Genomic DNA, 25,964 nt, shown 5'->3' on the forward strand with positions numbered 1-25,964 from the left:
GGTGTGTTTGCGATCATTTTTTTCAGTTTGAGAAACGCCTCCTCGTGTTGCTCTGACCACCTCCATTCACAGTCTTTGTGTGTCAGTTCTCTCAGCGGCTGACAGTGGTCAGAGAGGTGAGGGCAGAACTTTGCTAAGTAATTCACCATGCCTAACAGTCTCTGCACAGCTTTCACATCAGTTGGGCTTGGCATGTGTTCAATGGCACGCACCTTTTCCGGGTCGACTTTCAGCCCATTCGCTGTCAGGAGGTGTCCGATGTATGTCGCTTCCTTTTGTTTCAGTTTGAACTTTTCTGCATTCAGTTTGATGTCTTTTTGTCTGCACCTGTTCAGGAACAGTCTCAGTTTCTCATCATGATCACGCTGAGCCATTTCTTGCGTCTCACCTTGTCCGGTGATCAGGACGTCGTCTGCGATGATGTACAGACCTGGTAGATCATCCAGTGCTTGTGTCAGCTTTCGCTGGAAAACCTCTGGTGCTGGGCTGATTCCCATTGGGAGTCTCAGCCACCTGTAACGTCCGAATGGTGTTGCGAAGGTAGTCAGAAGGCTTGAATCCTCATCTAGCTTAACATGCCAGAACCCGCTTTTGACGTCACACACCGAAAACACCTTGGCTTTGGACAGGTCTGGAAGAATGTCGTCGATGGTTTGTAAGGGAAAGTGGCTGCGCTTCAGCGCCTTGTTTAAGGGTCGTGGATCGATACACACTCGCAGCCTCCCATTCTGCTTCTGCACTACTACCATACCATTTATCCACTCTGTGTTGCGCTCCACGGGTGCAATGATTCCTCTTTTCTGTAGGTCGATCAGTTCAGCCTTCAACGGTTTCATCATGGCAACTGGCACCCGGCGCTTTGGCAACTGCACCGGTTTCACTGAGCTGTCGATTTCCAGGCTATACTCTCCTTCCAGGCAGCCATCACCGTTGAACACGTCTTCATACTCCGCTTTTATCTGGTCCATGGTCCACTGGCCCCTCGTATCTGGCGATGTGGTGACGATGCTGTCGATTGCCATGATGTTTTCATACTGCACTTTGATAAGCTGCATGCCTTCGCTTGCTCTTTTGCCCAGCAGTGGCCCACTGGTGCCTTCCCCTACCACTTGGAATTCTAACCTGTACAGTTTCTGGTTTCTTGGATTTCTCAGTTTCAGAGTGCATTTTCCCAGTGGCTTCAGTTTGCTTTTATTGTACATGACTAACACAGTCTTTGTGTCCTCCAACTTTGTGTTTGGATCAATCAGGTCAATTGGGATAATGTTGCAAGTGGCACCACTGTCTATCTGGAATTTTACAGTCTTGGTCCCAAGAAGCATGCTAGCAAAGAGCTGTGCACTGTGCTGTTTATCCACTACATTTACACTATCGACTTTTTGTGCAGTGACACTGAGTACTTCTTCAAACTCATCACTGTCAGCCACAGCCACATGCACCTGTCTTGTTTTTTCTCTTGTCTGCTGGCTTGCTCTACACATAACCGCGAAATGGTTCTCTTTGCCACATTTTTTGCATTTCTTCCCATAAGCGGGGCATTTCTGTTTATTTCTCTCATGCGATTTTCCACAGAACTTACAGTCAACGATGTTTTCCTGTCTGTTCCGCGCTGGTTCTTTCACTGCATGCACTTCTTCCACTTTGGGTCCGGCGATTGTTTTGACATTATCCCGCGACAACTCCGCTGCACGGCACAACGTGATGCATGAGTCGAGTGTCAGATCGGCCACCCGTAGCAGCCGCTCCCTCATGCTAGCATTGTTGCTACCACACACAATTCTGTCACGAATCAACGAGTCCCGTAGCGTCCCAAAGTTGCATGTTTTCGCCAACACTTTCAATTCGGTCACATAGCAGTCTATGTTTTCACTAGGATCTTGGTTTCTCGAAAAGAAACGGAAACGTTCTACAGTTTCATTCACAGTAGGCATACAGTGATCATCAAATTTTGTAATGATATCTGCTATCTTCCAGTCTTCTTTGGGTGCCTCACCCATAAGTGTGTCCAGCAGCTCTCTCCCGCTCTCGCCCACGAGATAGCCGAACAGTTTCACCTTGGTGGTTTCATCATCCTCTCCCACCGCCAGGTCCACATAAAGCGAAAACTCGTCTCTCCATACCTTCCAAGTCTTTGCGAGATTGCCTGAGTCCATACACAGACGCTGTGGAGTTTTCAATCCTTCCATTCTCGAGCGTCCGTAGTTTATGCTAATAATCCACTGTGCTGGTTAGCTGACTAGCAGGTGTATCCTTCTTCCCGCGGCGAAACGAGAGAACGAAACTAAACGTCTAAAACCTAAAACTGGTCAAATCCGTGACCGCTGCCACCATGTTATATTCTGCCTCTAACAAACTCAAACGGACTACAGAATATACCGTTCTAGCCCAACGGGGCTGTAGTTTTATTAACACATAACTGGAGCAACATTAATGCGTGACTTCTCTGGCTCCGTCTCAGGTGTAACACACAAAAGCGTCCGTGCGGACAACAGTTCCCCTTGATACACACTCAGCACTTCACTCTTCCTGGCGTAGTATACGACGCATTTCTGACACCATGTTATGTTGGTGCAGAGAGACAACACGGCCACACAAGATATACAGTGTATGTCCTTTATCTTAACTGATTACGGAGCATCCATTTCAAGCACACGCAGGTGCGTAACTGATACAACCTCTGTAGATTTCCTATCTGACCCCTATACGTCATTACGTCACTATAAAGTGTATGCATTTAAACCAATCACACAACAGTTAACACTGATATGGTTTGTGTGTTAGCCATATGCCTAGTTGTCCCTACCTGTCTGTATGATAGTGAGTTTATAAGAAGCAACATAGCCTATACGCATCATTTGTTAGTCGTGTAGGCCTATTGGCATTTTTGTTTGTTTGTTGCCAATAAGGCCTTTATTATTGCTATTAATCAAAATAGGGGCCTATTGGCTCCTTGGTTTTGCAAACAACTGTCTTATAGCCTAAATCATGTCTTATAGGCTACACATTTGGGTAGTGAGTTAGTGTGTCTATTTGAAAGTGTTATCTTTAACTGATATCCTGGCTGTAACGCTTCATTCGCGCACAGGTACAATGATGCTTGAAGTAGCCTAATAGTGGGGAGAGCATTATACAGTTTGTGTGTGTTCTTTGACCAGCAGATTTGCACACCTCGAAATCTAAAATCTCTAGCGACTTACGCGCCACCAGATGGCAGTGCGAATCCTTTTATATGGTTCGGATACACCGCACGCTTGTCTTGATATGTGGACGGGAGAGGTCGTCGTCGGCTCCAGCAATGTTTGGATGGCATTTGACAGCAGCATGGGTGGAAGCAGCATCTGACACGGTCCCGACCCAGACCGCGGATCAGCGAAATGGCCAGAAACTTTGAACCCGTTGAAGTTGGGAGCTTCCACTGGTGCACGGTCTTACCTTTCTGTCACCCTGAAAGAAATTCGAGATAGCATGTACGTAGAAGTGTTCTATCCTGGATCCCTGTCTCTGAAGTTAACATGTAGACTAGCCTTCAGCTAACATCAGGCTTCAAACCCTTCTCTCCTACACCGAAATAGGTATCACAAGTATGAATACCGGTCTGGTCTTTTCGTAGCGCGAGTTACATGGGAAACGTTGTGAAATGTGACGTATTAAAGTGACATTGTACTTGAATGAACTATAATCACACACACCGATAGACAGCAGTGGAGCCGCGGTGCCATTGCCAAAATTAGTTCTAGTCTTCAAGCTATGTGATTGGGCCGTTCGAATACTTCGTCTTGCCTTATTTGGCAGTGTGTAGTAAATTCATTGACAGCTCAGCTGCTACTCCAACAATTTCGTAAACATGGGAAGGCAACATAATGTGTAACTAGTGCAACACCATATGAATCGACAGTGGATATTTAATTACATTTCGTGGACATTTATTTTGCTGTTAACCACTGGACCCTTCTTAAAAAATGTACAGTTAACACAAGCAGATGTATTGGCATAGTCATGAATTATAGTGACTCAGTTTATTGTAATTTCTTCATCATGACTTATTTCTACAGGTAGTTTTACATGGGCTTGAAGTGTTTCTCTGAATGCTGCAGGATAATGCTCTTATTGAATGTGTATCTATTGGTTCTGTTTGTATCTTGCTCTTTTCCCACCCAGGACTGAAGGGCAGCAGCTGCGCGTAGTGCCCCTGCACGAGCGCTGGGAGCTGGTGGACACGTGCGCCAACCTCCTCAATGCCCAGTGGACCCGGAGCCACGCTGCCCGTGTGCACTCCCTACGCCAGTCCTGCCCGTCCTTCCCTGTCTGCCTGGTGCTGTTGCGCCGCCACCACCCCCAGAACCAGGCTGCGGACTCGGGCACCCCTGGGAGTGACACTGTGCTGGGTCATGCCCGCTTGTCCAGGGTGCTGGGCTGCATGAATCTGTTTGTGGAGTCGGTGGTGGTGTCCCGAACGGAGAGGGGTAAAGGTTTCGGCCGGGCACTGATGGAGGGCGTGGAGGCGTACGCGCGGCAGAGGGGCTTCAGGCGCCTGTGCCTCACCACCCACGACCAGCAGTACTTCTATGCCCACCTGGGCTACGTGCTGTCCGTGCCCGTGCAGAACGTGACCAACGTGGGCCGCTTCATGCCCAGCGAGCTCCTCTACAAGCTTTCCCAAACTTCGCTGACGGAGGAGGCGGCAGGAGGAGGAGGAGGAGCTGAGCAGAATGGATGCGTGAAACCACCTGTCAGGAGACCAGAGCGGACCAATGCAACACCACCTGCCGCTCCCCCTCTCCATGGACCTCCTCCTCCTCCACCATCTCTTCCCACTCCTCCTCCACCTCCTCCTCCACCATCTCTTCTCACTCCTCCACCTCCACCTCCACCTGGACCACCTCCTTGTATGTCTCCTCCTCCACCTCCTCCTCCTCCTCCACCACCACTGTCTGCCCCTTCCTCTGCTCCCCTGGCCCCAGCCCCTCCTCCGCCTCCTCCACTCCCCTCCTCCGCCACTAGGGCCCCAAAGCTTCCTGTGGTCCAGACGCTGGAGGTCACCCCTTACACAGACGCCAAAGGCATGGCCATATTCTGGATGCACAAGGACATCTGACGCGAAACATTGACCTCTCTAAGGATGTATTACAATCATTATGTCTTCTTGTCAAGTCTACTAGACGTAGTCTAGACAGTTTTTCTGACGTGTTTCGACAGTGTAACTTCCGTCTTCATCAGAGGGTCACATGGATGGTGATCTGTGACATGCGTTTGAAACCACATTGTCGAAACATCAGGTGAAGAGAAAAAAAACGTTTACATGTCTGGATCAAAAGAAAACTAATGACTAGGTCTGATCCTCTGGACTGGACCACTGCGCTGCTCTGTGGCATATTCAAAAAAGATGGTTGATTGACTTAACCAAGATAGGTTAAGAGAGTGTTATAATAAGCCATCTAACCTAGGGCTGCACGATTATGGAAAAAATCATAATCACGATTATTTTGGTCAAAATCATAATCAAGATTATTAATCCCGATTATTGATTTTTGCTGATTTTTTTGAAAATTTTAACAAGATGAAATATAACCAAGAATGAATTACATACGGGATGAGCAAAATAAAATGAAATGTAATAATTATGTAAAGGCAATAGCATGAAACTTAAGTGGACAGATTTCTGGCCAGAAACACCAGCCTGTCAGTATTTTCTGGCTTCAAGGACGCTCTCAAAAGTAGGTCACTATTGCCACGATTAAAATCATGAGTTCGATTTCACTATTTTATCATGCGTTTGAGTATTTTTCGATTAATTGTGCAGCCCTAATCTAACCTGTGTCAATGACTGCAGTTGCATGCACAGGGTATTCCGGTTTCAAGCCGAATATTGTCTATATTCGGTTTAAAACAAGTTCCGGAGTATTCTGTTTACATGTGTGAAACGGCGTTCTGGGACCTATATATGCCCAGAGCACGCCACATTCTGAATGACTCTTATCTCCATTATTTTTAAAATCGGAATATTCTTCGCATGCAACTGTGCCAGTGTGGGAAAAGCTGAATTATCGTACCAAAACCTCAAAATTATCGTTTTTGGGGGCTTTTTGGGAGGAAATTATGGTACAAGACCCACATTTGTTGTTTCAAGACATCTATGAACTGAATGACAACTTATTATTAAATTATTGTACATCATGTTTTTTGATTTCATAGAGGACAAAATGGAAAAAAATATGGTACAAATACGACAATTATCGTACATCTGGCAACACTGAACTGCGTTCACTTCAGAGTTTCATCCTTCCTTCAAAACAAACCCACAGGTCACATATTATGGGATTTAGAGTTGCCTTGACATATCCAGGTTCATCATTTAACTGTATTCTTGGAATACCCTGAACAGCTGGCCACTGCACTCCACTACACAAAACACACTAGTGTTGGAGCTGAGCCCTACTGAGCTGAGGACCTCCACTGTTTGGGTAGTCATGGGTAAACGCAGAGCCATCTAATATCAGAGTTACGCCACTCCCATAGACCTCTATGGACCAATCTTTCCACAGCAATGGCGGCTCTCATGGAGCCTCACGGAGCGTTAACATGGAAATCCCCATTGACTTTAGTTCTATTAGAAGTTACTTAGTTCCAGGAGGTGGCCGTAGAACACAGAAAATGTGGTAAAGGTAATGTAATTTGTTTGTACTTAATCTTTGTTTGGTATGTGATGGTTCTGTGTTAGTTTCCAACGAACAGAAGTTTACTGTTAAGAAACATTTTAATCTACGCGAATCACATCACCAACCGACTTCCTGGTCCCCGGTTTGCGCAACTCTGTTATTAAATGGCTCTGGGTAAACGGTTAGGGAGTCAGACTTGTATCAGAGATACTCTAGACAGAGATAAGTCATTCTAGTTCATTTCCGGTATCCACTTTCTGTTGGGTGAACGCCCCTTTAGAAGACCTTCGGTCAGGAGACCTTCGGAGTCCTCAGGTTGAGAATAAATGGAGTCCCCTGAGCACTGTAGGTGGCGGTAGCGCACTTCTCGTGCAAACACCTCAAAAATAGAAGAAGGAGGGGACAACGCCCCCTTAGGAGACCCAACTTGAGCACACACTTTTGCATTGGGTGGGCGGGTTTCAAAGCCTCTTTATTACTCAACCCTCTTTGCTTGTATCTCAAAGGTTGCTGGTTCGACTCCCGACCTGCCAGGTTGGTGGGGGGAGTAATTAACCAGTGCTCTCCCCCATCCTCCTCCATGACTGAGGTACCCTGAGCATTGTACCATCCCGCCGCACTGCCCCCTTGCACAGATGAGGCATAAATGCAATTTTGTTGTGTGCAGTGTGCATTGAACACTTGTGCTGTGGAGTGCTGTGTCACAATGACAATGGAAGTTGGAGTTTCCCACTTGGGCTGTTTATCAAGGCCCCCCATTGTATTAGCTGCTGAGCCAAAGTTTTTTGTGGGCTGGACTGAAGGTGCCATTGATTTCCAATGCTGTAATGTGGCTCCAGCCTCTGGACTAGTTTCAAACATATGCCTCCTTCCCCATCCATGATACTTGAACACACCCTTGTACTGATATTTATACATGATATGTGTCATTGATGCAGGCTGCTCTATGCTCTGCCATAGAAAATGTGTTACACAGTGGAGTGAATGATACTCTGATCTTCCATGTTGAGGATAATACTGAACATACTGTAATGTTTCTGCTGTTCAGCAGTTGCCCTACTGAAATTGTGCCTATAAGGACCATGGGAAGTGCCTTGTTGCTCGACACCTTGTAAGTGAAATAATTATGGATTTTAAAGTGACTGACAATCATGAATCACAGGTATGGATTAAACCTGGTGCTATCTATTAAAAGGCAAATGGTGTTTGATCCCGATATCCGTTCTTGCAGCCTTAAAAACGTTGTCTCGGTCACCATCCCAGCTCACATACCCAATGACTGCACTTACCAGATATGTTTCATTTTATTTCACTGTACAACATGACTGTTTTTCTAAAACAGAATGCACCTTGTTTGTAAACATATGACCAGACATACAGTCAAGAAATGTGTCAAGGGACTTGTAAACAACAACGAAAACAAAACAATGCTGAATTGTCATTTTTTTGAATTTTCATATCAAAGCATAATGATACAACATTGGGTTCTTTGATGTATATGTACTGTACTGTACAGACCAGAAAGACAGAAGAAACATACAGTACATCTCGAAATAGAGAATTCCAGAAGATTCAGTAGTGAAGTAATTACCACGATTGAGTAAGAAACCAACTGAATGTGGCGTCGCCAGGCCATTAAAATAAGTGCTGCGCAAAAGTGAAAAACATCCTTCTGTGGCTGTGGCTGCAGTCTAGTCAGACACACAGTAAGCTACAGGGTGGTAATGAAGGCTTCAAGTGGGCTGCTTGCTTTCTGGAATAAGAAAAAAGAAACGGAGAAAAACTCCAGTGGTTTTAACATGCTGCCAGGGGGGTCATATTGCATTTCTGAAATGAACTGTGCCAAATCTTCCAAAGTTCCTCATAGGGACTGACTTCCTAAGTACACCAAAGCAGCTTTAAAAGACATTTCGGAATGGAAACTAAAAGATGATTTTGTTGCTTTTGAGCGTATGTGTACTGTATGTGTGAGTGAGTGTTTTTTGTCTTGACAAGCTCAAAAGAAGACGACAGCCCCTATAGCTGTAGTGTCATGGTGGATGGCGTGCCAGGCAGGCAGGCAGGCAGACGGGCAGGCTCACAGCAGGAGAAGGGGGTGCAGGGTCCCAGAGAGTGTGGCGAGGAGCATGAGGAGCGTGGGGCCTAGGAGGGGGGCGTGGGTCGGGGGCGCAGGGTTGGCACGGGGAGGGCGCGGCCCGTTGCAGAGCGGCGTGTCACAGCAGCTGATGCATATGGAGCCACGGTGGCCTGGGTTGCAGAAGGACTGGTAGCCTGTCTCGGCGATCAGGCACGTGCTGTAAGTGGCACACTGCTTACGGTACGTGATCACTCCTGGCATTGGGGTCAGAGAGAGAGAGAGTGTATATTGTGCATTGGTGGACAGGTTGAAATCAATGTCAGCGTGTACTTCGTTCTCAATTCACTATTGCCTATTTTCCACTGCAGGTTTTCTGGTAGGCCTACAGCTCGACACAGCACAACTCGGCCACCACTTTTTGCTTTACGATTGAGCTGTGTGGTGCCTATTCGATAAGCAAAAAGTGGTGGCAGAGTTGCGCTGTTAAGAAAACCGGCAGTGGAAAAGAGGCATATATGTAACAGCCCACAGAAATACGTAAAACTTGCAAAATGATTGCCTTTACAAGTCTTACATGCCATACTGCTGAATACAAGTGGCCCTGTTGTTATTCTCCTCTTGTTGGCCGATGAAGGAGACACACATGCAGTTGACACTCCATCTACAATTCTTATATTGCAACTTACAAACATTTTAGATAGAAAGTGTGTTTATACGTATGGTGCATACTATGAAAGTGACCTGTTTCTTATTTTCCTCATAAGATTGGTATACAAGGGTCATTGAATAATTTTGTAAATGTCACATACTGGTAATATACTTTTCATATGAGAAACACTGGCTACACAGAAGAGGGAAATTGTGTTTGAACACACACCAAATATTGGACAATAATTTGAAAATCTCTGTTTTGTACATCAAGTACCACTTCATAATTATCTAGGTAGGTAATAACACACACACACACACACACACACACACACACACACACACACACACACACACACACACACACACACACACACACACACACACACACACACACACACACACACACACACACACACACAGTGAAACAATGCTAATGTTGATTTGAAACATCCTGACACAGATTTAACATGGACGTGATTCAAAATTCCACTATTGGCCGGATAGCCAGCCATCCTCATGGGAAAGACAGGTAATGAGTTTAATCCATTATTGACTGGTGGTCCTGAAAGCAATCCAAACGTTTACTTAAGTTAAAAAAAAAAGTAGTGTAGGGTTTGAAGTAACATCCAAGAACTGAATGAAAAGTAGGTTGTACACCACTGCTTCTTACTTTTCCCAACTTAACTTTAATTTTCTCTTTTTGCAAATAGTTTTTGGAAACAGTTTACAAGGCACACTTGTCCCCAGCTGTCTCCACTGTTTGGATTGGATATAGGAGCAGTCTTTTTTCTTAAGGAGCTACAGTAGGTGTCTTCTTCCAACAAACAAGGTGTACAAAATCTTGTTTTTGCAAAGACTTTGTAGCGCCAATAGTTGGTGTGTGTGTGTGTGTGTGTGTGTGTGTGTGTGTGTGTGTGTGTGTGTGTGTGTGTGTGTGTGTGTGTGTGTGTGTGTGTGTGTCAGTCCTAGGTGGGCTGTACACAGGAGTGACTGACAGGAGAATGGGGGTAAGGGCTGAGAGACTGGCGAGAGAGCTTGTCATTGTGCATTTGATATCTCCTCTCACAATCACAGATGATTCATGCTTAGTGTGCAGTAGGGCTTTTTTGTTTTGTTTTTACTGCTGCTGAGCGATTCTGTTTAACTCACTCTAACTGAATATTGAGAGCTACCCTTCCCTTCCCTTCCCTCAAACCTGTGCCACCTCACCCCTCTTCATCTGCAAAAGTGTGTGTGTGTGTGTGTGTGTGTGTGTGTGTGTGTGTGTGTGTGTGTGTGTGTGTGTGTGTGTGTGTGTGTGTGTGTGTGTGTGTGTGTGTGTTGGGGGGGGGGGGGCATGTGCCATGTGAGAGACTACAAATGTTGTCTCCATTTGTGTGTGTGTTTATGTGTGCATGCGTTGTGTGTGCGTGTGCGTGTGCGTGTGTATGGGCAGTGCTATTCACATCTACAATATGTCTCTGGGCAGTGCAGGTCCACTTCTCCATGGCTTAGCATACCACCTCTTTTTTCTTTTGGGTTTTTTTGTCCGTTATCTATGATAGGACACTGACAGATGGATAGGAAACGAATGGGGAGAGAGAGAGAGACGGGAAAGGACGGGCAAATGACCCAGGCAGGCCGGAACCGAACCCGGGTCACTTAGTGCCGGTAGGGCCATAGCATACCATCTCTGCCGTGGATCACCTCCTGCTGGCAGGCATTCTGGATGTTGGCCGTGCAGTTGGCGATGAACCTGGGTGACGAGCAGTCGTTGTCCAGCAGGCTCTCCTCGCAGTGGTAGCATTGCATCTGCAGTGGCCAGACTGAGGAACACATACAACGCTGACACACTGGGACACCTTCCCACACAGCACACCAAAAGTTGGTGTTATTACTCTCCAGTCTTGACCAAACATCACACTCCACTGCACAGTCACATCACATGCTTCTTGACCAAAGGACTCTATGGGGGCATCCAGGCCCGGATTAACCCACAGGCTAGATATGGCTGCAGCCTAGAGGCTCCAACCAACCAAAGCAACCTGTAAAGCCTAGGGGCCCCAGGTCATCTTAATCCGGCCCTGGGGGCATCACTACTGTAAAGACTCCAAACTGGATATTCTTTCTAAAAGCTTATTCTCTTTTACAGCAGAAGAAAGGAACCGATGGGTTTTAAACCTGTGTTGCAATGTTATTATAGTAATGGTATAGTAATAGTAATGTTATATCGTTACTGTCACCAAAAATTGTAATGGCTATGTCTTAATCTGTTGTCTCTTGGTAATGTCATAGCAATGATGTTACGATGTAGGTGAGTATTTTCAGCAACTAGAATAGGCCCACCAGTGACCCCACTTGCACTAAGAGGCTAAGAACATTGCCTCTTATTCTAGATGCCTGGATGTTTTCATATTGAATGGACTTCCCCAAAGAGTCCTCCGTCAAAAAGTGAATCTCTCATAGTGAGGAAAATGACATTTACCAATGGACAAGTTTAAAGAGGATAGGCCTACATAAAACATTAAAGGATTATACAAGGTGTTCACAATTTGAAATAAAGGTCTGGTAAAATTCAGTTCAGGGTACATCAGGAAAAAATATAACAGTCACATCTTAAACACATTGGAAACGAACAGCCTAAACCATCTCTCCTATGTTGGATCTTTCCATAAGATGGGAACATTTCCTTTGTGTTATTCGTATTGAGCAATAGGCCCTATAAATGTAGCGCATTAAGAATGAAATAAAAATTGTTCAACCTGTTTAAGCTAAAGTAGGCTACTAACTCGATCAAATATACGTAGATGTGCTAATCCAACTTAATATGCATCAATAATGCAGTGCACCCGACTGTTAGTCATCATCAATTCCCCCACACACAGCCTGTTCAGCCGTATGGTAATTGTTGTGTAGGCCTATGTAGGCTAGTTACTGTATGAAGGTGTGAAAGGGGGTGTGTTGGTGCGTGTGTAAGCAAGGGCTCGTGAGAGCTTGGCTGCGCGCTTGGTTTAGTTGGACTTGGTCTCCATAGCCTACGTCGTCTGCGTTTTGTTATGGTCTGCCTCCGTGGAATTACTCATCATCAGCAGAACAAAAATACCCGATGCCTCACTGTATGAGGGGGCGTAGTAAGACACGACCCTCGATAACAACCACGATGACATCCACGGGTGATGACTTTGAGTGTATCCCCCCCCCCCACAGACACACACACCCCTCTTTCTCTTTGTAGCAGCAGACAGTGCGGCCTAGCTTATCGATCAATCTGCTGCACATGTTGACACCGAATAGGCTCAGTGGATGTTTGGGATTCACCGGCCAGCTTGCCATTGATCAGAGATGCCACTTCGTACTGATTTAGTGGCATCGATCTATGTCCTTTAACTTTTCGATCAGGTGCTGAGGCAGTATCCAGAACCCCCCCTGGATACGCGAGGACTAGACCATTGTGCTTCATTGATTTTAAGTTGGGGGGACGTGACAGCACGCATTTTATCCTGAGTTTTAACAAATCTGTTGATCATGAAATGTTTGGAAGGTATCTGAATGTTTTGCGCCTTGCTTTTGGATAGCTATTTTATAATATTTTAAAAACCTGCCTTTTAGAGGAATACAAAAAATCCTAACATTACTTCAGTTACATAATTATTCATGGTACGAAAAAAGTTATTTTATTCCCGTGCCCATGACATGTAGACTAACAGGCAACATAATCTGTGTTTACGACCGCGAATCGCAGCGAGTTAAGACGTCCAGTGTCCATTGGCCAAAACCCCCCACCACAGATAATTTATTAAGGAATATAGATAGACAGAAAGGTACGAGGTGCACAATTTAACACCATATGCCCCAAGTGCTGTCATATTAGTCATTTATTCATAGTCGTTAGGATAATGACTGTCAAGACTGTACTGTTCGTGTGCGTAATTGCGCAGTATTATTAAAACACACATATTTTTATAGGCGACAATATATTCACAAAACGATACATTTCACAGCTCCCATTGCAATACATGGATATGCAAAATAGACATGAACATTTCTGGTCAAAAGTAATTCACAGACTTGTGAAATATGTGACTTTACCTGAGCTCAAGACGCATCCGCACAAACAGGCGAGGAGAACAAGCGATCGCATTTTCGACCAAACTCCATTCAATAATATCCACGGTTTCGCTGATTAGTGATCATCCAAAAAGGCAAAAACCCCCAGGAGTTTAAGTCATGACCATCAAGGCACAGATGAACGCCTGTCAGCAGCCAAATTCGCTCTCCGGAGAACGCGGTGTAAAGTTGGACGTGGCTATGCGCTCACCGCTCATCATGCAGCTTTGCCGTTTGAACGTTGACACACTACTGAATCTCACGCTCCACAGTTGATACTGAGGGGCGGTAATACGTTGCAATATTTCTCTTTTCCATTCCTCCCTATTAGACATCTGTTGATCAGCCTCCCCGTTATGCTGATTTGATTTAGTGCAGACAAGTTGTTTTGTCTCAGCAAAATATACAACCATAATAGGCTGGCACAGTCCAACAACTCAGTTTCATTACTGCTATGAACTATTGCACTTCATTAAACTTGCTTTCTAGGAATGTTACCACCAAATAATAATTCTGAAAGCTAGACAAATTCCATTGCTAGTCAAATTATGTGGGCTATTAATTACCTCTGGAGTCTGGACATAGGCTATTATGTTCTAGTCGGATAACATATAAATCAGTATTTTGATGATATCTCACCTAATTTTAAATGAAATTTGCATTATTGTCAATAGGATATTTTGTGAATTCAGTATCATTTCCACAAAGGCCAAAGGCACATCAAGTACTAGATTGCATGTGGTCATTGTGTTGCTTTGAGGAGATCCCTGAAAGGCATGACTACAGGCCTGAAACACTAAACTCTACCTTTGCAGGTGAAGAAGGGGGGAAGTAGGACAGGTCTGAAGGAAGAGAAGGGTGGGGGTAGCTCTCAGTATTCAGTGAGAGTGACTTAGTGCTGAGAATATGCTCAGCGGCAGTACAAAAAATACTCCACTAAGCATGAATCATCTGTGAAAAGAAATGTAAAAAAAATACACAATGACAAGCTCTCTCGCCAGTCTCTCTGCCCTTATTTCTCTTTCTCCTGTCAGTCACTCCTGGGTACAGCCCTCCCAGGACTGATACACACACACGTGCATACAGACAAACACACCTCCACACTGTATAGCCTACAAAGATGGACATTTTTCGCAAACTGTATACACAACAGCAGTCGGCCTTCATAAGGAATACTGACTACTACTACAGCACCCTGAAGCTGATGATCCATGACTTAAAATATTTCAAATGTATCATAGCAAATACATACTTCATCACAGCATTTTATTAGTCATTATTATTCACTGGAAGCAATAAACTAATAATACATGAATAAAGCATCTGCTGAATCAATATCAATGACTGCTTAATGTTCACGCCAATGACAGCACAGCTGGCATGAATCAAATGTAGATTTTTCATGCATTCTTGTAGTTTGAAAGACCACAGCCGAAGGGAGGCAAGGATTTGAGAGAAAGGGTTTTTATTTCTTGGGTTTTTGATTGAGCCATAAATTAACATTTTTTTCATCTTCATGATTTAACTGCCTTAAAATACATTGCTTGTTTATGGCTTCATTGGATTTCTGGTGGAAATGCTATATACATAGCACCTTGGAATACTATTTACAAGACAAAATAAATTCAAATGAGAATATTCTGGTCATACACAACGCAGACAAACCTTGCTAGGAAAAAGAACCTCATTCAACAGAATGAAGCATTAAAAAAAATCAAAGAGTACAAAAATAACAGTAAGAATAAAAATGCTTATAACAGCAACACCGTTAACAATAACAGGAACGACAACAACAGTGACAACAATAAAACAGTTTTCCATACTAGTATAATTCAGCAAAAAAATAAATAAAGTAAATAAATATAAAAAAAGCTGCAACCACCCCATATCACTGTGATCTGAGTCACGGGTACAAAAGGAAAAAAAGGGAAATGAACAGGAAAAGTTATGGCATACATGATATACTGTTAAGTCAGGTCAGTGCTATCGTGGCAACACACGGTATTGCAAAGACACCTCTCGCTCTACTCAGAAAACGCTGGCTACATGGATGATGGACATAGACAACAATGAGGCCTAAAAAAGGCAGCTTTGCCGAGTCTAGTGGATAGATTATGGAACCTAGGAGAAGGGGGGGAAACATGAAAGGCATCAGAAGGGCTGGAAGAAACGGAGAGAGTAATTCTAAAGGTTACAAGCAGTTCATGAAGACGCGATGGGGAGAGAGTGGGCAAAAGCTGGAGAGGATCTTGAAGGTGGGGTGATATAAGGGAGCCTCTGTCCCACATTTTGTCACGCTGATCATAGTAACATACAATAAACGGGAAGAGTTGTTTTGGAGACCAAAACAGGTTGGAGATGGGTTTTTTTTTCAGTGGAATGAAAAATGCTACCTCCTTCTACATTCTTTTTCAATTTGGTCACCGCCAAACCTTGAAAATGAAGATATTCATTACGCCTTTTTTTTGTCTTTTACCATATCTAAGCCAAATGGTTTGGGGCTAGATTAAGGATGAAATCATGCCCTATTCCCCCCACACAGCCATCTGATACGTCTAGATAAGCTGCAGGTAAGGAGATAGGCAGAAGTGGAAGACAGTCCATTTGGGAAACGAACAAACAAAAAAAGCAAAGCCACAGAGTGGAGACGAAATCAGACATGGCTCAGGGAGCCTCTGAGTAACAGTCCTACATGGCCCATGGGTTTCATCGTCACTCAGTCATATTCATATCAAGGACAGAGGAAAGGGCTGACGTGACAAGGGAGTTCAAAGTGACCAAGAACAGGGAACATCTGACCAACTTTCCTGCTTCTGCTTGTACACAGATATCAAGACCTTTCACCTTACAGTAAAGTGAGAGAAGAAGCCACTGGAAGCACGTGGATGCGGTTAAGTTGAAGTGACGAAGTAGATCTGCTCATATTTTTCAGAAAGGGAAAAATCACAGATTTTACTCGGGGGTTTGTAGATATTGACAGTCCTTATAAGACTGTAGAGACATTGTGGCTCATCTCTCTTGTTACGTGTGGTGCTCTAACCTCCCTTCACTTCATCCACAACAGTATTTCTTATTTTTTTATTTCTTTTTTTTTAAACTGTACATGAAAATCACTTTGCATCTATACAAACACCAATATTGCTTATTAGTGTTGTTTTTTCGTCAGTGAATACAGCTTTTATCGCAAGCTGTCATCTCTTTTAAGTCGTATGATATCTTTTAAAAACTCTTTTACAATCCCTGTGCTCATCATATGTCCATCATTTATGACTAGATACATGACCTCAGAATCTGCTTCACACTCCTGTGGTGAGAGACCTTGCTTGTTTTTTTGTTTGTTTTTATACATATTTGTTTTTAATTTTTGGCTTAGCTGTGTTTGTTTTTTCTGAGCAATGCCAAACCACAGAAAGATCTCTCAATGGCTATCCTCCAGACAGACACTGTGAAGTGCTTGATGATGACGCAGCCTTCGGGTTTCAATCAATGTGTTTGAGCACTGCTCTACAGAGAACCGTGTTGTGTAGCTTTTGTGCTTATAGTACATGTTGGCTGGAATTGGTTGTGGCCTGAGAGTGTGTGATCAAAGACTAGATCGAAAGCTCCCCATGCAGGCCAAATGGAGTTTGCCGTTCTCTGGTTAACAGTGTCTGTCTGTCTGTCGGGAGATATTGATACGGGATTCTCTGTATACACACAAGCGTGCGTTGCGTGAAACGATGGTGAACTAAGTTGGGTAAGGAAGAAGACAAAGGGAGAGCACATTTCGTGGTGGCACTCGTCATTTTGAGTTGAATGAGCGTAGTTTTTCATCAAGCCTTCATCAACAGTCTTCTAAAGGTCCTAGTCATTCATCACAGTTTGGGGTCGGCTGCTCAGCAATCATTACAATCACATGCGCTAGATCACTGCAGCAGCAATTGGTAAATGCTTAAATTCAAGGATAATTCATAATTGAGGGATGGCACATAATATTTCTAAAAATGATAATCCTTTTTGTTAAATAGCCTGTGGGCTCAAATCCATCTTTTTTAATGGGAGGCAGTCAGGGTTTGGTTTGAAACCAAAATATGATGCTACTGACCGTAGTGGATGCACAGACAGTGGATCATTGTACCAATAAGGTGGCAGGGACCAAGGCTCTTCATAATGGAAGTGTTGCTGCATACATCTGTAGGTGTAAGATACAGTGCATCGCTGCCTGAAAGGATGTGAGACTTTTTTTTCCCAGACAGCGATATTATTTTCCTATTGTGTGTGGATATTTTTTTGGTGTGTGTGTGTGTGTGTGTGTGTGTGTGTGTGCTTGTGTGTGTTTCTGTCCATCTGGCCACCTGAGGAGCGATTGTGTGTGTGGATGTGTAAGTTGAGGGGGTAGCGGGTCAGTTATGTCACATTCCACCCACACACACACACAGTCGTGTTGCTTGTGGTGTGGTGTGGTGTGGTGTGGGGTGGTGTGGGTGGTGTGGGATTGAGGTTGAGGTTTACCATGTGTGACACCCATATGCCCACCCACAGTCTCCTCGCGGTTACAAGTTCACATAGTGGAGCCAACGCATGATGGACTGCCCACTCTCCTCCACTCCACTCCTCTTCACTCCACACCGCCTCCCTCCCCCTTCTGTATTCGGCTCCACCGTGCGTCCACCGCTCTCAACAGATGCTTCGGCTGACCTGGCAACAGTCCATCCCTCTCTGTCGTGCCTTGACTGCACTTCAGCTTCTCAAGGCTGAGACATACCGCATGGGATTTGTGTGCGGAATTATTGACTTCTGCTTGGTTAAGAAAGAAAAAAAAAGATGAAGATGATTGTGATGAAAGCCACCAAGGTCTGCAGCAGCAGCGGCAGCAGCCCACTGTGACAGCTGCTGAATGAATGGCATCATGTTATGTCATGCAGTGACAGCAGAGAGAGAGAGAGAGGGGGTAGAGAGAGAGAGAGAGAGAGAGAGAGAGAGAGAGAGAGAGAGAGAGAGAGAGAGAGAGAGATGAGGTTGTTGAGGTGAACACTGCAGATTATTACTACAAGATGCAAGAGGTACTGTAATGTAATGTCTTTTGGCCGGTCAAGCCGTGTGTGGTATGGTGCAGTGTATGGGGAGCTCCGATACAATCTGAATGAGCTCCGCTCTGAACTCTGGACGTCTGCCTCCTTGTGAATGCTACCAAGCTCAACATGAGAGGGTTGCCTGTGATGCGTGTCCCAGTATGTCCCAGCCTTAGTTTGGTCAAATCCGTGTTCTTTTTCTCATCTGTGGCACGGACCATAGAGATAAAGATTCTTTGATGTTCTGTCCCCTCCCTCTCTGTCCTCTCCCATCTACGTACTACCAGCGCCTTCCCCACCTCACAACTCCCTCAACTGGATGAGATCTGATCTGGGAACAGCCAAAATAAGACCAGAGGAGCAGGGTGCACGGTAGTGATGGTGTTGTTGGTGGTTGTTGTGGTGGTAGTGGGGTGGGGTGGGGTGGGGGGGATCTGGGTCCTCAGCCCTGGCTGCCGCAGGACGAGAGGCTGTCGTAGAGCGAGTCGCTCAGGGACTCGGGGGTCTCCAGCGCCTGCGGCCGGCTCGGGGACAGGATGTCGTCCGGACGCTCCTTGACCAGCTCCAGGCCACCGCCCTCCTTCCCCACCTCGGGGCCCCCGGGGATGCGACTCTTCCCCCGCCGGCTCAGCCCCATCTGGGGCGCCAGAGGCAGGCTGCTGGGGTCCACCTCACGGGGCGCCTGGGGGACACCACCCTGCTTCTGAAACAACACCAGAGACGGAAATAGGAGCATGAGTAACACATGGATGGACAGCAGTGCTTGCTCTTTTGGCCTTTGAGATTCATGTACCATTCTAATTATGCTCCAAAAAAGGGTTGGTTATTTGCAAATTATCTCCATTGGATGACATCACAGGGATACATGAGTCTGCACAAACAAAGAATTGGTAAATTTTGTGTTGGTGTCATGTTGAGACGTTTCATGTTTTTCAAAGCTCAGGAATTAACAAAGTAAGTAGTGTACACACCCTACAAGTTGCATACGTATCATTCTTTCTAGAACAGTAACTTGGACAACCTGTCACAATGTAAAAGACCTTGAAAGGGAGAGGGTTTCAGGCAACACTGATACAAAATCTTCTCGCCAAAGTATGTATTTCAGATCGGTTCAGTTTCATAACCTCCCTCATTTACAACTTGAAGTACCGCGTACTTCTATTTCTCACCTTAGAGTCCAACTTGACTTTGGTGCAGTGTGCGAGAGGGGGTTTTATGTGGGTAGTTAGGTCCCATCTGAACAAACGCTTTTTCAGATAGTTTTGATTTTATAACGGAGCACTCCTTATTCCCACTTATCTTGTATCATACACTATTTAAAAACACACCGAGTCAGAGCCGGAGTTGGAGAGAGAACAGAGAGCTGACTAGCCTGAAAAAAGAAAAAAACTAACTTTTTTCCCTCGTTTTTTGTATTATTTCCATGGCAACTCAGCTTCAAGCTTCACAGGAAGTCGTGCAGGTTGATAATGAGGTGAATTTCACCTCCCTCCACCTGTTCACTCGTTCCAACTGTACACCTCTCCTCGTCTTGTTTTCTCATCCCCTCTCTTATCCCCACTCTTATTCCCTTTGTGTGTCACCTCCCTCTACCAATTCTACCAATCTCAATCCATGCCTCCCCATCATGTTCCCCGTCTCCCATCTCTCCCATTTTCTTTGCGTTTTCCTGCTCTCCTCCTCCCGTATTCCGCTAACTTGATGACACGCGTGTGCCTCGGAGGACTCCTGGGTAGGAGGTGTGACACGACGAAGTGCTACTGCTGCTTCTGCTGCCGCCGGTGGCGCGGGAAGATGGAGGAGGTGAATGAAGAGAGATGATGACTTCATTTCAGCGTGTGAAGAACGCACATCTCTGAGAGGGTTGTGAATGGGTTGCGCAGGATGTGTCTGGGGAAATGTGTGTGCAAAATGTATTTATATTTATATTTGTCTGTGTGACGCCTGTGTGGGTAGCTGAATGTGTGTGCGTGTGCGTGTGCGTGTATTTCTGCGTGAATTTACAGGCCCAATGAGACCTGAGCGGTGTGTCTAAGAGGTTACTCACTAAGCAATCAATTTCCTGTCCGTGGTCAAAAGCAGATATGTGGAAATGATATAATGAGATGTCAGTACCACGTATCTCAGTACATCGTATCCCTAACCTCCTCATCAACTGGCATACATGCATACCTACTAACAGACACTTCTATTTCTGTCCTGTTCCTTTGTACTGCACTCTTCCACTCTCCACAGATGTATACTCAGTCCTACTACAATAGAAGCTCCAGTCCAGATACACATGCATGTTTCTATCCATGTAGATATCAGGAGGCCAGGCCTGTCTGTCTGTCTGTCTCTCAGTCTGCCAGTCTGTCACTTTCTGTCTCACCTTCTCACTGCAAGTAACACCCCTCAATTAACCCAGAGACAGATTTAGGTGTATCATCCCTTGATCATTAAAGGGCAACTCCTGCCAATTTCAATGTGCTGTTGTATTGCTCACACTACCCTTGACTTGACGCCACAGTTTTTGGCCCAGCCCTTTCCGAGATATGAGCTATTCTATTGGGGGCAACTTTTGTTTACATTTGACAATTTTTGTTTTATTTGTTCCCAAAATCATCCAAAAGGATTTGCAACATCAGCTGACAGCTATCAAGCAGCGATTCCTTTTTGGAAAATATTTGGAGTAGGCCTATGCTCATTTTTTTAAAAATATAAACAAAAGTTGCCCCCATTAGAATAGCTCATATCTCGGAAAGGGCTGGGCCAAAAACTGCGGCGTCACCGGGTACTGACAAGTCAATGGTAGCGTGAGCAATACAACAACATATTGAAATTGGCAGGAGTTGCCCTTTAACATTAACAGTTATCATTTCCCCAGGAGAGCAGTAACATCAGAGATGGTTAAAAGGAACTAATGGCGTGTTCAGGCCGACAGAGAACCGTGCCGGCACCATTTCTACCCAATCAAGAACCTATTGATGTGTTCACGCCGAAAATCTGAGTATTCCGTAACCGGAGAGTTAGTTCATGATGCAAGCTGGAAAAAATACATTTTTTCTCTCTTTGTTTTTGGCATTGGCAAGCAAATGGCAAGTGGCAATGTGAAAAGTGGGAAATGTTTAGAACGAGACACCGACAGAAATCAGCATTTAAAAGCACATGAAAGACCACGTTAAACTACAAGACACTAATGGGCAGCAGTGAGTCTATGAAATGTGAATAGAAGAAAGGGCAGCAACACAAGCTTACCACCCTTCCCTTCCCTTTAACACCACCACAAATCTCTCCTCACGCCTTAATGAGCCAAGCCTCAGCAACATGCATAAAGAGAGGCGGCCTCTGCTTTGCAGCCATAGCTCCAGGCTGTCAACTCGGCTTAAGCCAGTAAACAGAAGCAGAGCCCAGTGATTTCAATCATCTAAGAGCATTAAGCAGTCAACAACACAGCACAGCTTCAGTCATTAAAGGGGGGCGGGGGGAACGAAAGTAGCTAGCGTGTTCAGATGAAAAAAGCTGTCCAAATTACATCTCAATTTTTTACCAGCTAAAAAATGCAATTATTCACAGATGACATTGTTCATCTTATTGATGATCATGAACATCATGTTACCTTAGGATCTACAAGAGATTGCCATTAGAAACCCATTTCAGGTTACAAAGAGGAGGTTTTTCAGTCTAAAAACTGTGCGTGACACTCACCGGTCAGTGGGTGTCTCCCGACTATGCCGGCCATTTCAAATGGAGGAACTGTGCCTTATAATCATAGCAGAGACCTAACTATGCGCACTGAACAAAGACAGAGTAAGGAATTCACTGCTTTGGAAGGCCCACAGTGGTATGGAATGGACTCCAGACATGAAGCTCACGCAGAGAAGGAGGAGGAGGAGAGCGTGAGTCAGCGCTCAGCTGAGACTGCAGCACCAGTAGCAACATTAGAGCACTGTCATTGGCGCCAATGGACTACATACACTGAGTGTGGCTTAGAGGGAGCCAGTATGTAGTCACTGCACTGTAAGTCACCCAGCGTAGACGACGTCAATGAGACTGACTAATTGTTGTTAAAGTTGTGATGAGGACTGACCCTTCTGGACGGCGTTCCTTGGCCAGATGGCTCCAGCTCTCCTTGGACGCCCAGATACACATCGGCGGGGGTGCCGGCCGAACCCTTCAGGTTGGGGAAGGTCCAGTTCTTGGATGGTGGAGTTTGCATGTGTGCACCGTAGGCATCAATGTCTACAAATCAAATCAATCAATCAATCAATCAATCAATCAATCAATCAATCAATCAATCAATTTTATTCATTTAGTACAATTTCACACAGAGTTGTCCTTCAATGTGCTTAAAAAAGTGGACAACGAGCGGCAGCACAATCACACACAGTACTGTAGGCCAGTCTATTGGACCGTTCGTTAACAAAATGACTCATCATGGCTCTTGAAATACAGTACAGTCGTTTCTGAGGGAAATGTTGAGTTTGTAATTATGGTTGAATTGAGAGTTTGACAGGCTAATAGCTTAAACCACTGAAGCGGAGAGCGGGAGAGGCAATTAAATGCCCATGTGTCATCTGACTTTGGCACTTTTCTGGAAGTGTTGCAATTCATGGTCATGATGTGTGATCAAGCTTCATCAGTGTATTTTTTATTAGCCACTGTGCCCTGGAGGAGAAGTGCACTGTGAGAGATCATCAGGTGTGCCTTGGGATGTTATTCAACAATTGCACCTCATTGGTCTAAAAACACGATTATAAAAACTGTTTAATCTGTGTGTCTTTGAACCTCAAGACACTCTGATATGAATGTAGTATCTAATTATAAGCTACAGACTTTAATTTTTAAATTTCTCTCTACCACTAATTACTATCATTGACTGTGCAAGCACAATATAGGCATAAAAGCTCACATACTGTAAAAATACATTTGAATAAAGCTTACCTTCATGGATGGTGCTGGAGAGATGCATGCTGGGCCCTTTGCCCTCCATGGATCCTCCGTACAGTGAAGACGGGTTGACCTCCTCCAGGGATGACAGCTCCCTTTCCAGGGTACGGGCCTTACGCGGAACCTTCATCAGGGCGCCGTGTTTCCCTTGGGAACCGGAGAAACCCTGCTCTCCGTGGACCTTGGTCTTGGGGATGCTTTTGCCTGCTGCACCGCTGGCGTAGTCAGGCAGGGGGAATGTGCCGATGCCGCTGTCCAGAGTACGCATGGAGGCTCCTGAACCTGTGAGAGGCATGATAAGTAAACTAATGAGCATGTGCAAATGTGGTACATACATGTAGGTATGTCATCATTATGTTCAAGTCAAGTCAAGTGTACTTGTGTATTATCAAAAATCTATGTAACAGGGTTACCACAGAAGTTTGAAATTGTGTTTGACCAGTGTCCAATGTGCAGTTAAACTAAACAAATAAGTAAGACATTGACAGTAACCACACACACACACACACACACACACACACACACACACACACACACACACACACACACACACACACACACACACACACACACACACACACACACACACACACACACACACACACACACAATAAAAACATATTGATACATGACTTTACATTCTTTCTTTGACACATTCTCTCACAACACGTTGAGGGAAAGAGACTGTTAAGTTTATGATTAAACTTGAAGAAGCTGCTGAATGTGGAATGAAAGTAAATGACTTCCCGGACACATTTTCTTTTTTTGAAGTGCGGTAATACTGAGAATTTTGAACATTTGAAGATGAAAAGCTCCATGTCAATCTCCCTTAAAAAACCAACTTGGTAGGGGATAGGGACCGCTATATTCATGAATAATCTCCGTTCGTGGTCATAACTTAGTGCTTATATAAGCTGTCTGAGTTTAGCCTGGCGGGCTCAACTTCCAATTCAACTTCTAAAAATCACCAGACTCAGTTTGATAACATATTTAAGAGTAATGTAACATAACATACATTAAAAGCTCACATGGACAACTTCTAAAAGATAACGTATAGTCACTGGGGTGTATGAGTGAGGCCAGGAAAAGGAATTAGGTGAAACGTCGCCCGCAGGTGAAAATTAATGCAGAGCCAACGATAACCAGCAGCCTATGACCTCATTGGCTTCTTGTAGCGGTGAGAGCCGAGCCAACAGACCTCGGGGGACCAGATCAATCAGATGCAGACGCAATTACAATTTGTGTCAAAACTTAACAGGAGATGGTGGCCGTGATGTGTTCGCAGCCGCAGGGCCATGGGGTTATGAGCCATGAACACAACAGTGCAGAGCAGAGCAGAGCAGCTAGCACAGCCTTGGAGAAATGCAGAGACAGGGACACTTCATCAGGGCCGCTGGTGGTGGTGGTGGTGGTGGTGGTGGTGAGGGTAGCAGTGGTGGTAGTGGTGTTGAGGCGGTGTTGCAGTGTGGAGGGTGATACCTGTGAAGTGCTGGGATTGCTAATGGTGCACCGCATAGACTAGAGCACCTGTACCATATATACATGGGGACCCAGGTTCCAGTTCAGCTTGGGTCATTTCCCAGCCCTAGCCCTAGCCCATGTCTCTCTCTCTCTCTCTCTCTCTCTCTCTCTCTCTCTCTCTCTCCGCACTAATTTCCTGTCAAACCTTCACTATCCTGTTATAATTAAGGCATGGAAATCCCCCAAAATATATCTATCAAATAAATATAAATAATAAAAACCTAATATACCGGTATCTAACAAATATAAATAATAATAACTGTACCTGTGAAGTGCTGAGAGCCCATGGACTCGGCCAAGTTCTCGTCGGATATCACCTCATCCCGACCCACCATGTCAGGCCCCTTAAAACAGCAGGCAACAAACGAAACACAAACAAACAAACATAGCGTGATTCAAATGCACTGCACGGCAGACAGTCGTTCGCATATAAATGCACTACCATCATTCCTGTGTGGCAAAAACAACAGTGACACAAAAAAGCCATAACAGAGAACTGACTACACAAACTAGTCAGACTAACTACATGGGCTACGTGGCGGCGCTAGTATTCATCTTGTCTTAAGTATATCATACATTTCTGCACACATTAACAGTGACCTCATCTCACCTTATCCATCTCGTCTCTGCTTTTTGTGTGGCTCATGCCATTTCTCTGGTGGAGGAAAGACGGTTGGGATCTTTTGGAGTCGAAAGAGAGACGTCTGTGTGCCATGCCAAAACTGGCTGCTCCCTTGTCATCCACCCTACAGTAAAAAAGTAAAAAGTAAAAAGTATTCATTATTATTTTCATGACCACACAACATTGGCATGAGTTATGGCCATATACAGTATGTACTGTACTGAAACAGTGCTTTAACAAACTTTTAGTGATTTGTGAATGCAATAATGCCAATGAAGAAAACTTAATTCACTTGAAATTCACTTCAAGTTCATGTTTTTATGTCATTGATTAGAGGTCTGAAGTTATTGAGAACAATTTTGAAGCACCAC

The 25,964-nt window shown here is 44.8% G+C and overlaps 3 protein-coding genes across 6 annotated transcripts in view; 1 reads left to right on the forward strand and 2 right to left on the reverse strand.

Moving 5' to 3' along the window:
* Positions 1-3,287: 3,287 nt before the first annotated feature.
* On the forward strand, positions 3,288-5,101 carry LOC134462726 (N-alpha-acetyltransferase 80-like). The gene is made up of 2 exons (XM_063215905.1): positions 3,288-3,467; positions 4,159-5,101. Coding segments are annotated over exons 1-2 (939 nt in total). The 5' UTR covers positions 3,288-3,465; the 3' UTR covers positions 5,096-5,101.
* Positions 5,102-8,733: 3,632 nt separating this feature from the next.
* LOC134463481 (ly6/PLAUR domain-containing protein 1-like) lies at positions 8,734-13,514 on the reverse strand. The gene is made up of 3 exons (XM_063216679.1): positions 13,453-13,514; positions 11,052-11,225; positions 8,734-8,987 (listed from the first exon to the last, which is right to left on the reverse strand). The coding sequence occupies exons 1-3, from the start codon at positions 13,502-13,504 to the stop codon at positions 8,734-8,736; spliced, it is 480 nt and encodes a 159-aa protein (XP_063072749.1). The 5' UTR covers positions 13,505-13,514.
* Positions 13,515-18,411: 4,897 nt separating this feature from the next.
* Positions 18,412-25,964, reverse strand: part of nckap5l (NCK-associated protein 5-like) — a 124,939-nt gene continuing 117,386 nt past the window's right edge. For all 4 annotated transcript variants that reach the window (XM_063215906.1, XM_063215907.1, XM_063215908.1 and 1 more), the window contains 5 exons: positions 25,582-25,717; positions 25,237-25,315; positions 23,445-23,732; positions 22,591-22,742; positions 18,412-19,224 (listed from right to left, as the gene is read on the reverse strand). In XM_063215906.1, the coding sequence (XP_063071976.1) occupies positions 18,964-19,224; positions 22,591-22,742; positions 23,445-23,732; positions 25,237-25,315; positions 25,582-25,717 (916 nt within the window). In that variant the 3' untranslated portion in view covers positions 18,412-18,963. The remainder of the gene's footprint in view (positions 19,225-22,590; positions 22,743-23,444; positions 23,733-25,236; positions 25,316-25,581; positions 25,718-25,964) is intronic.

This window comes from Engraulis encrasicolus, chromosome 14, assembly GCF_034702125.1.
Source record: "Engraulis encrasicolus isolate BLACKSEA-1 chromosome 14, IST_EnEncr_1.0, whole genome shotgun sequence".
Lineage (NCBI taxonomy): Eukaryota > Metazoa > Chordata > Actinopteri > Clupeiformes > Engraulidae > Engraulis > Engraulis encrasicolus.

Excerpts from the sequence above, each read along its gene's own strand:
- LOC134463481 (XM_063216679.1), bottom strand. The coding sequence starts at position 13,504 with ATGCGATCGCTTGTTCTCCTCGCCTGTTTGTGCGGATGCGTCTTGAGC. Across the intron at positions 11,226-13,452 it reads CGGATGCGTCTTGAGCTCAG|GTGTCCCAGTGTGTCAGCGT; the intron begins GTAAAGTCACAT and ends CTGTGTGGGAAG. Across the intron at positions 8,988-11,051 it reads GGTGATCCACGGCAGAGATG|GAGTGATCACGTACCGTAAG; the intron begins GTATGCTATGGC and ends CCCCAATGCCAG.